The 12,176-nt window shown below is 34.8% G+C and overlaps 2 protein-coding genes across 2 annotated transcripts in view; both read right to left on the reverse strand.

Moving 5' to 3' along the window:
* LOC129376613 (microfibril-associated glycoprotein 4-like) overlaps nucleotides 1–12,176 on the reverse strand; it is an 87,666-nt gene that overhangs the window by 68,259 nt on the left and 7,231 nt on the right. The gene's annotated exons all lie outside the window — the stretch shown is intronic.
* On the reverse strand, nucleotides 1,086–5,439 carry LOC129376445 (uncharacterized). The gene is made up of 13 exons (XM_055056078.1): nucleotides 5,358–5,439; nucleotides 4,394–4,502; nucleotides 4,169–4,272; nucleotides 3,823–4,095; nucleotides 3,515–3,608; nucleotides 3,329–3,396; nucleotides 3,012–3,236; nucleotides 2,855–2,920; nucleotides 2,650–2,781; nucleotides 2,497–2,559; nucleotides 2,365–2,427; nucleotides 2,103–2,222; nucleotides 1,086–1,223 (listed from the first exon to the last, which is right to left on the reverse strand). Exons 2-13 carry the CDS (start codon nucleotides 4,500–4,502, stop codon nucleotides 1,086–1,088), a joined length of 1,455 nt encoding a protein of 484 aa, XP_054912053.1. The 5' UTR covers nucleotides 5,358–5,439.

Here is a 12,176-nt window from a genome sequence, read left to right on the forward strand (position 1 = left end):
GTTGCGTGCATGAGAGTCTACAACAGCGTAACGTCCATTATAACTGATAAGGGCACAAGTACTGCCACTTATTGTAATAAAGCTAGTTTCATATTTTGCACACATTTTACTGAGTCCATCCCAAAGACTAGTGTGCACACCTGCATCAATAAACTCTCCTTCCAGTACATCGACATCCCCAGCAACATAGTCCCCATAAGAATACTCAAAACATTGTCCATCAACATGCATCTTTTTAGGCAAGTCTGGAACAGAGAGAAGCTGACTTCCACCACTGATTAAATTGTTATCGCGCAAAAATGTGTATAGCTCATCACCTAAAACAACTACATCATCCAATATGCCAGCATTCCATGAAAAAACGCGGTCCAGTGTGTGCTTTGTTAAAGCAACAGCACTTATGGCTGCACACTGAAGTCCAGCATATTTAAACCGATCATCCCCCTGATGAAACGATCCACTGAGTGATGCAACATGGCTACTTGCACTATGGCATGCATTTGTAGCCTGTGTGTCAGCAGTTACTGCCGCACATGTGTCCACATTACTGTACACCTCTTGTACAGAAATAGGAAAGACTCCATACTCAGTTGCATTTAATGATTCCCTGAGGTTAATAAGGTGAATCATTAAATCATTTAAACACGTGTTAAACACGACTACAGAGGTACCGAATTCTGATGCTAAGCCCTGTGAATTCCGTGTTCCACAGTCCACAACAACAAAATAGTCTCCATGCTGGATCACCAAGATAGTTGCACCATGAAGATTAAGGATACACATTCCATCTCTTAACAAGTACGTATTTAATATTTTACAGTTCCTCCTCCTGCTCAAAACCAAATGTCCCAAACACCATGTCTCCAATTACAACTTTCCACTTTCGACCAAAAATAGCCTGATCTTCAACCAATTTACACAACTCTGGCTTAGGGCCCCTGTTTGGTCTTTCTCGTGCAATATATTCCGCCAACTTCTGACCTTCTACACCGACTTCATCTACATCAGATGTCTGCCAGGTACAAATGGGTGAAATGTTGTGTTTTATTGCAGCTACAACACTACATGACATTAAGGAATGAGAACTAGTGATTAATTTCCAAAAATGTCCCTGGAACAAGAGACGATGGAGGCCCCTTTGAACACCTGCAAGGAACGGGGTTAACAGCCTGACCTTTGGGTGAGGTCTGCACGCGCTGTAAATCACCCATCTCCTCAGGCGTCTACAATGAAAATATGGAAAATAAGAAAAACATGATATTTCTACATCCTCATTTGATAAAGGCTTTTCATTAAATGTAATATCATTAACAAAACTGCAACTTACAATTATCCAATATTTCTATAAAATTAGAAAAGAAAATATACACATTGTGCTAATGTTGTTTTATACAATATGTAAACCAAATAAATTAAGACTATTGTAGTAAAATTCCAGCTAAAATATGTATTATTGTTGGCCTGTAATGGCTTTTAGCACAGGCTAATGGTTGCCTGACAAGAAACTTTAAATTTCTCTGTCTAACTCTGCTGTAGCGAATCAAACGATTCTCTACCAAAAGCTTATGAAACACATTACAAAGCTAACAGAGAAATTATTCTTTTTATTGTTTTAGCTTAAATGGAAAAAATATTGATTTTCATACAATGCATCTTAAATTACTACTCCAAATGTTTTTACTTTACAGCAAATGGCCTTTTTTGACCCAAAATAGTCCAGTTAATGACTATTTACTAAATTTGTGAATTACTTCAGAAATTGATTCATTGTGAGCAATCGCTTGAGCCTTAATTATTATTTTTAGTACATGTCTTCGCAAAAAACATCAAACCATCCAGTTTCTTACGCTTATACGGAGTCTGCTCACAGGCTTAGCAGCTTCAGAAAGTAAGCCTTAAAAAATATCTACATTTAAAAGTTTGAATCTCTCCTGACTGCAAATTGATGCTTTTTTATTTATGCACAACAGATTTATTACATAACCCAATGGCAATAATTTGGAAGAGATTTGAATTATGTGATGAAACTTTTACAATGAAAAGAACAACACTGAGAGAACATTTTTTTATTAATACAAATAGCAGGACATTTCTATACAAACCTCCCGGCCAGCAGGAACCTCCAAAGGACAGGCAGCCCCCACTCCAGGACACTCAGACGCCACACGAGGAAAGGCAGAACGCGCGTCAGACAAACACACCCTGGGTCGCTTGAGTACGACCTACAAATAAATGAAACAAAAAACAAAACATGAAGTTGATATTGCACAAAATCCATATATAATGTCATGTTTTCAATAAAACACTTCACACTGTTCAACATTCATTAACTACACATTTAACTTTAATGTGCAAAACACTTACAGTGTTTTCAGCCGGCACAAATTCCGCATCTATGGCAGGAGTTACAGGAGATGCAGCTGAAACCTAGAGAAAAAAAAATTAAATAAAGTCATGTGCACTAGAGATCATTAATTAACTTATGATTTTACATACCTTCTGTCTCACACGCCTGGGCTTTGAGACAGCTGGTTTTTTTGACTGTTCCACAGGCTTTGTCTGTAACATCGCAAACAACATTGCAGGTTTGTGTTATTTCTAAAAAGAAAATAATAACACTGCTAATTGTTGCAGTATTCTGCAAATTACCTCGGTGTCTGTGTGAACAGCTGGAAAGGCCGATGGAGAAACCGTTTCCATGGCAACCAAGATGGCGGGTGAGAAACGGACAGGATTGGACGGGATTGGACACTCCGCTACGGCCACAGGAGTGTGGTCCCTCTATAAGACCAAAATTTTAATTATTACCAAACCAATGACATTGACATTATACATAGCTGCAAGCCTCACGCACCTGGCAATGAACCACTCTTTTCTTGGGTGAACCAGAAAAAGAGTCTGATTCTCCCGAGTGGTTCCTCTGCAAAGGTAGATCACATATAACATTTTTAGGATGACTAGCTAAAGTTAAACATCTTTCTTCCACTGCAATCAAAAACAAAATGTCATACCTTCCTGCCGGATCTCACAAGCATCCATTCAGTAGGGAGTGGAGAAGCAGGACGAGAACGCTCCTCTCCCTTCACAACCACACGGGGCACAAACCTTGGTTTATACGGAGGAGTTGCCTGACTTTGCACCAGTGGCTGTGGTGCTGACAACTCCATGAACTGATAGGAAAACACCCAAATCAGTTGCTTCAAGATGTGCATTCCGTGGTCATCACTGAGGTGGATCTGGACATATTAACAATAATCAGAGATAAGGTCAACATTTCATATAAATGCAAAATTGTTCCTTAGTGTGTTTGAAATGAAGAAGTACTCACGCCATCGCGGCACCACAGATGAAGACGGTTCAGAGAGAAGTAGTCAGCAAGAGGATAATACGGAATCCCTGAAAACATCATGAAAAAATTACATTACATTTTCAAATACTCATGAAAAGATAACATAAAAAGAGCTGCAATACATTTACCAAACAAGAACATAATAACAAATATTTTAATACCTACCTAGCTTTGCCGACCTGCGGTGGAATTCTTGTTGAAACAAGTTCTGCTTCTCTCTGGACTCGGTCAAACGAGGAACGAAGCCGGTACAAAAAACCTATAAAAATAAATTTAGAAATTTACATTACGTACGAACCTATTAAGAAATTGATGTTTATATCACTGTTTCTCGATTACAGTCCTCAGTGACCATTGCTCTGCATGTTTTATATGTATGTCTGAAGGGAAATACCTAAAACATGCAAGGCAGCAGTTTCTGTGAAACAGCATTGAGAACCTCTGGTTTTCATGAACCACAGTGATTACAGTACCTTCGGCCAACAGCTACAGACAGCCTTGAGGTATCTCTCAAATTCCTCTCCGGCTTCTTCTGGGTGACGGCTGGCCGTAAGGTTATTTGATGGAGCCATGACGCAGACAGCATCAGGCTCCCGCGGTACAACTGCATTTAACACCTCGAGACGCAAGTCAGCTGCGCAAGCACCAGGAGTGGACATGAACCCAAACTGGATGCAGCCGCTTGCCATCTCAACAATGTTGTCCGCAAACGATCTCAGATGGGATTCTCCGATCAGAAGAACGAACTAAAATAGAAAAAACACAGCAAAATAACTAAACCTATATATTCTATTTGAAACCATTGCTGATTTTACTTACTTTCTTATCGGGCAGTCCCTCTGGAATGACCAGCTTGTGACAGTGGTTGGTCACTTCACTAGCTGGCCACGGCCTCACAGTATGGCGCCAGCCGGTACCATGACCTATTGAAATGCAAAAAAGAAAGAAAAATTATTTAAATATAGACTGTGAACTCTGGATATTTCATTTGAAATCCAAATAAGACATTCAATTTAAAGAAATGTAATTAAACTAAAAACTGACGTGGAACAAAGTCGTTGGAAGGCCTTGATGTCCCTAAACGCAGAGTCTGAGCGGCGGCCATTCGTTTCTTTCCAGCTTCAGACCGGCGATGGGACTTTTGACGAGGCATCTGGAAATCAGATAAATTCTGTGATTTAATGAGTCTATGCTTATTTTCAGGCCCAAACAAGTAACTTCACGTTCAAATACTAGACGAAAAATGAGCAATCCGCGACTTAATATTACATTTACAAGAGACTTTAAAAGAAATGAAAAGACTGTTACTGTTATATAGATAAATACCAATGAAATCTACAATGAAAAAGTGAATAAGCAGTTCTCTTTGAGATGTGTCTTGTTCTAATTTAGGAAAACAACATTTAAAACAACTACATACTCTCCGTTTTCTTTTAATTCAGATATTTTGTAAAAGCCGTAAAACACAGCAGCTAACAGCCTGAAGACTGTTCAGGCTGTTAGCTGCGAGCACGAGCTAACAGTCTGATGATCGTGCTAGCAGCTGCTAGTACGAGCTAACAACCTTAAGGAGCTAACCGCCTAAAGTCTGTGCAGAACTACGAGCACGAGCACGGAGCGATTTGAATACTTGAAGCACTAGAGGCCCCACAGAGAGAACTAACAGTAGAATAACGATTAACAATGAGAAAAAAGGCTATAAAAAACCCCTGAACTTGTGATTAAAATTTAAAACTAGAAATTTGAACAAACCCGCCTGTGTCTGGAGCGCGCTCCCGACACAGATGAACAGAATTTAGCTCAAGACCCTCAATAACATCTCTGGTTGAAACCTAACCGACGTTTAGCACGTGTTCAAAACTTATATTTAATATCAGTAGAAGATATTAGGTACATAGCCTGAACTTACGTCATGTTTATGCATTCGTTTAAATTAGTACCGCAATATAGCGCTATTTTAAGAAAGTCACATTCATAACATCTTTATCAGATATATGCAAAAACTTACGTCGAACGGAAAAGGCTTGACAGCAGTCAGTCTCCTGGTTTCAAACTTGATGTGAAATCTCTCACGAGCAATTCACTCCAACAGTTTGTGAAAGACTGATTGAAATCTCAGCGTACAGAACGTTCAAGATGTCAACCAACCAATCAGATTTAAAAAATTAAAACAAGCCAACCAATATTTGCTGACGTCACTGCGTATTACGTATTGAGACGTGCCATACAACATAAACATAAATACGTATATGGCTATGGCAGGCTGATTTAACATTTATTATCTATCGTCTGAGTATCCGTAATTGAATTCTAGATATCTAAAAATCTATGTTCAGTAAAGAAAACTAGATTTTTATTTAAGATATCTCCAACCTACTACCAGCTACTTATTATTAAAATGTTAGAAATCTAATTCAAGGATGAAGTGTAACATCCTCTATGTTGAGATCCCCAAAAAGTTGCCTGCAGAATGTAATATACACTAAGCAATTTTAACATCAATACAGATTAGTCCTGCTGTCCGTAATTACATTATAATTATTTAAAAATGCACTTCACTGAGAAAACTACATTTCAACTATTTTTAATGTAAATGAATTTATCTAAATGTACATTGTCTTTATTAAAAATAATCATTTATGACATCTTAAATTACATTTTGACGGCTGAAAGTTACTGTAAAGATATATTAAATGATGTCACTGCATCTATTTGAGAGGATACACATCGATTATCATAATTTAACGTATGTGAAGGTAATTAATTTAAAATATTTTAAGTGGTAAAGGCATCTAATTAAAGATATCTCTAATTCATTTGGAGATATCTTAAAAGGAATTTTGAGTTGTTGCTGAAATAACTCAGAACATCCCACAAAATTGAATGTAGGGTATAAAATACCGACCTTTATAAAGCATTGTTATAAAAAGTTTATAACTTAATGTCTGTCATTCACACATCCCAATATATTTGGGAATAGGAAAGAAAAGCAGTAAAGATAACATCTCTAACTTTAACAATACTGTAAGAAACTAAAGATAACTTTTCTAACTTTTTGATGCAACTATTTAGTTGTAGAACAAGCACAGCATTTATATTTTACCTAATTCTAATCACTCAATTTTATTAGCTATTTCAACAACTCATAATTTAATTAACATTACTCGATTTAAAAAAAAAAACGTTATAAAACCTAATAACAGCTTATAATCTTTTATTACTTTTACTTGGTGTAATTTAGTAACATAATTTTAAGGATTCTATGTTGAAATTCTGTTATTACATTTTTTTCTTTAAATTTATACTACCTATTGTTCATACATAATTGGAGGATCTCTAGCAGTGATACTTTTGTTAGGGATTTACAGTTAACAGGAAAAAATTGATAATTGATATAAAATTAGACATCACAGGTGAGTAAGAAAATTATTTCTACATATATAATTCATATATTTGAACTGGTTTAGTAAATAAGCAAGTATTTGTTGTACTGGCCAGTATATGTATGTTATCTTGGATGTATCCTTTCTATGTCAATTATCAATCTTCCACTTGCTGAGAATGTTCCTGCAACGTAATACTCCTCCCTCTCTCCAACAGCTCCTTACTTAACCCAGTTAGTTCTTTGTGTTGTCCATACCACTCTTTACCTACCATCCATGTTAAAACGGTAAAACTAGAAACCAAATAAGTAAAATCTCACCTTACAACTGAGCTCCGTGAAAAACCACAAAACAGTTGTGTGAAATGAACATTTATACCAAACTCTATTAATATCCCACTTGGTCCTTCTCTAAAAATTTAACTCAACTTCACATTAAACTACATTTAACCCGAGAGGGGTAAATTTCTTTTATCATGAAAAAAAGTGAAATAAATGAATTGACAATACAATAACTTCTCTTTATTAATAAACTTTTGAAAAACAAACAAAAATTTAAATCTTACAAATATGAACTCAACATATACTTAGAAACTTATAAACTACTTATAACTTAAAAACACTTATAAACTTCAAAAAAGGAAATTAATCTTCAGTTGCATCATTTTCTTGCCAGCTCATGTGCTGTGCCTCATCTTCACTGTCCTCTGTTTGAGTGATGGCATCCCTTTTATCTGAAAGATTTTAACATAAAAAAACAACATCAAAACACATATACCAATTCAAAATATTTTTACAATTACAAACAAACATTAAACATTTAAAAAAAACAAAGAAATGTAATCCTTCTTTGAAATTAAAAATATTGTCTCTCAAATTGTGGTAGAAAATAGAGAAGACTATAATGCTGAAATAAGCAGCTTCACAGAAACAAATACAAACAACTCTGCTTGAAACAAATATGAAGGGATACCTAGTACATGCTGATTAGAAAGGGGGTAAAATTCATAAAATCGTTATTTAAAATCTAAATTAGTGAATGAATGTCCTTATATTGTGAAGCTCAATTTTAGTTTCAAATATAATTTTTTTTAATCAAAAGTTGATCTTTTATTAACAATGTATTTGTAAGATGAACTAAAATAATAAAGAATCCAACAACAAAAAAATACTTTCTGTATACACTACAAACACCTCATGAAATACCATTGTATCATATGTTAATTAAGATTACAATATAAAAGAGAAATAAAAGCTAAAATGAACATGATGTACTATAAATATGCCTACCATCACTATAAAACACAGCACAGTCTTCCAAGTCCTCTATTTTCTGCTGAGCAGCAGCCAGTTGGTCTTGGTAAAGCTTTTCTTTTTTTTTTAGATGATAATTTCTGTTTTTTTTCATCCTCCAATTGCTTTTGTAGGTATTTCAATTTTTGTTCAGCTGCCCTCAGCTGCCTCCCACGTTTTTCTATGGCCTCCAGATCCCTGGAAGGCCTCATGGACACTCCGTTCCAGGGCTTCCCGAGATACATCTGTATCTCTGCAATGGTACTGTAAGAAAAAAAAAGATGAACTATTAAAAATATTTTAAAATGAAAACTAATACTTAACTCAACAGCACAATAAATAATAAAAGCTATTAAAAATCTAATATGAAAACTATTCAATCACTGTAAATGGTTAATGCTACACATGCTTAGTTTGTGAACAAAAGTTTAAAATAAACAAAACATCTCAAGATAACTTAAAACTTGAGAAAGAAAAAAAATTAAATCCTTTAAGAAGATAGTAACATATCAAATATGTGAAAACTGACTGTCGCTGATATTGTCACATTATATTGTCGGTCACACAACAAGGGACGTAGAGGGAAAACAATTAAATAATTGACCTGTCACGATAAACGATAAATCTATTAATCCCACAATACAATAAAATTATCAACCTTATTTCAATTATTGGCTATATCGTTTCTTCCTGTCTTTTTCTCTTACTGTTGATGACACAGAATGAAAAAAGGCTAAACTCCGGTGCTCTCCACTGACCCTCCCTTCCTTATTTCTTAGTGTAATGCCCAGCGCGTGCTGCACGATCTTATGTCGCCTATTGTCGGCCCTTTATCAAAACCTGAGAGACACATTAGCCGACAGAAATCCTCACTATAACGGTTTGATTGAAACCGTGTTGTGTCCAACAATGGACACAAAATGATAAGTCCAGTTCACTAACTTTGAAACCAGGCATTAATCAATTCCTTACTACAATTACCTGCAATGCATTTGGCTAGTGTCAGTCTGACTGAATGAAAATTATTAGAACCTATTTATGTCATGTTAACAAAGAACAGCTGAAAAGTTACCGGGTTTTCTGGTAGACATTTCGCTCCAACTACTCCCCTAGTTATTTATATTTTCTTTGCACGAAATGTTGAAGAAACATTCATGTTTCCACATATCATCTCCGATGTCTGCTGGACTTCGGGTTGCACCGTGTCAACTGTTCAGGATTCCCTTCGTGTTTCCTCTCAGAAAACAGGAGGAGAATCCGCACTTTAAGATTGGCTACCAGTCATATTAAACAGAATGTGTTAATCTCCAAGTCTGGATAAATCACTGATTTACATCAAAGCAGGAACAACGATCTACCATAATACACAACACAAGTGAAAATCTCATAACGAATAATGTTCTAAGATTGTCGTTGAGGTTAAAAAATCTTGTAGTTTGAACTATTGCATCAGGCAGTCGGATTCTTCTCTATTTAAATCTAATTATTACTGAAGAGCAATAAACTATACAGACCTCATAATCTGCACTCTTTTGGTTGAATGCAGTATTTATTTCCACTTTGGCTTCATGTTGTATAGTTTTTATTCAAATACATTTATTGTTAATGGAGACTGAGAATCTATTTTATATTTGGTTATGGTTGTTTTATTTATTTTGTGTATCAGTCCCAGTATGTCTTTTGAAAGTAAAGTGTATCTATCTTTGACAGGAAATCGCATGTATTATTATGTAATTTCCATTAAATCAATGTAAAAAGGTCTTCAAACAATATTATCGTTTATCACAATAATTTTTAGACAATTAATTGCCCAGCAAAATCTTTATCATGAGAGGCCTATTAAATAACAAAAGAAGATAGTAACGCAAAGTGTTTTTGAAAAGTAACTGTAATCTGATTATTGGATTTGAAATACCAACGCGTTACATTACTTGTTACTGAAAAATGTGGTTCCACGTCGGTGATGCGTTACTTTGTAACGCATTATTGAGAACCCTGGCTGTGAAGCAATGTAATGCATTTAAATTAAACAAGAACACAAAAACAGAATACCACAATGTGGTGAAAAAATGTATTCCAGGAATAACACCAAGAAATAAATGCATATCACATGAACAGCTACCCTCATTAAAATACACAATTAAAAATTGAGAACTAAAACATGTTAGTATTTTCTATTTAAATCTCAAACAATTCTATGAATAAGAAGTCTTCATCAAAACAAACTATACAACTTGAACATCTTGAACATAATATTAATTAAATAAAATTATAAAAAAACAGAAAGTTAAAACAATATAAACTATTTAGAAATATTATTTATGACTACAACAATGTAAGAGTTTTAATATTGCCTTATCAATTCATAGGTCTTCTCTTTTGCTTCATTTTTTAATAACAATTGTACCAAAACTTAAATAATTTATTAGATATCAATATTTATGTTCCCTTTATTGATGAATGTTAGGAAAGCAGAAATTGTGCACTTTTGAATGTCTTAAACAAAATGTTGAAATTGTATCTTTAATTAATATCAACAAAGAATGTAACTACTTCACTTCAAATGAAAACAGTCTTACATAAAACATTTAAAGCTGTGTTATATCAAATGCATGTGACGCCTGAAGTTAAAAAACTAGCCTATGCACAGAACACGCCGATGTTGTCAGGTTTACATTAAGTGTCGGACGCGCTGTAAGCATTGCACGCTATACACAGTTAAAATCGTGTAACGCTAACGAAAACAAACGTCCCTGAAAATTAAAACGCAACATTTATATTACCTACACAAATACGCTACGCACTTAGCTCCTCGCACTTAGCTTTCTGGATTCCATCATGATTTATACCTTTTATGAACCCACCGCTTCGTTCCTGGTCCTACGCTCGCTCTCCCTGCCACATTGCGTACTTTCTTCATTCTGTATCCCCGTCTGTAACGTAGTATAATGGCGCCCCCCTCCCTCTTTTTTTTCTCCATTTTACATTGTAGTTCACGAGTGCCCACTCTGGCCGAAGTTACTGTATTTTCTAAACTAAAACTTCACAACTATGCTTTATATCCAAAAAAAATTAGCATAATTCCAACTACTTAAAACTATACAACCTCAGAGAGGAACTTCCAAACAAAATACTTTTTAAAATTAGTTACCAACTAATATACTTACACAAGCAAGCTGGGCCGCCTTCTGCAGGCCTTTCAGCTCAGGGTCGCTCAAAGGGAGGGAGCTTATGTGGGGAGTCTGCCATGTTCTACAAAGCACAAAACATATAGTTAACAACTTTATAAAGAGAAAACACAATTAAAAATCAATCAACAAATAGCATAAAATACCTACTTCTTTATCTCTGGTAGAGGAAGACAAAATGTCCGAAAAGCAACTGACTAGCCTATATATAAGAAAAAAGCTGAAATGGGCGGTACTAACAGAAATGCCCACCCTTCTTCAAAATTTAACTGGATAAATGTGGTGATGGACGACAGAAGTTATTTTATTGATAACGCCCATTTAAGCGTTTATCCTTATAATTATAACAGTTATATTTTTACAAAATTATAAAACATATAAATTTAAAATTACTGACAAAAAAGAAACATTGATACTTTCTAATCAATAATTATATATGATTGGAAATCAAAAATTCTTACCTTTAAAAAGAAGTATTTTACCACTTTTGCAGGTGACTCTTCATAATTCAGCAATTATATATATTCCAAAAGTACTACAATGTATATTACACACCACTTCTTATACATTGACCTGAAATAAATGAAACAAAACAAAATACATCTGCAGATTTTCTATGCCTACCTTCTGCATATCACCTGACTTCTTTATGCCTGAGATATGATGTTTACCTGCTACTGCAATATTGTGGCCAATATTACTCTGCCATCGTCATTCTGGGTTATAATACTAGTAAGATTGAATCTCTTTCATCCATGTTTTTCGAATGCATTACAGAGACATAAATATAGAGCCGTATATGAATGTTTTTTCGTTTTTTCTTTTTTCTACACAGTAAAAATGTCAGTACTGAATTAGCAACCACAGTGTTAATTGTAACACTAACAAAGTGTCTATATGTGTCCAAGTCAGCTGGTGTTAAAGTAACACTTTTCAAAATGTTAAAAGGTTGACAACCATTTTT

The sequence above is a fragment of the Poeciliopsis prolifica genome, unplaced genomic scaffold, assembly GCF_027474105.1.
Source record: "Poeciliopsis prolifica strain line A6 unplaced genomic scaffold, Auburn_PproV2 SCAFFOLD044, whole genome shotgun sequence".
NCBI lineage: Eukaryota > Metazoa > Chordata > Actinopteri > Cyprinodontiformes > Poeciliidae > Poeciliopsis > Poeciliopsis prolifica.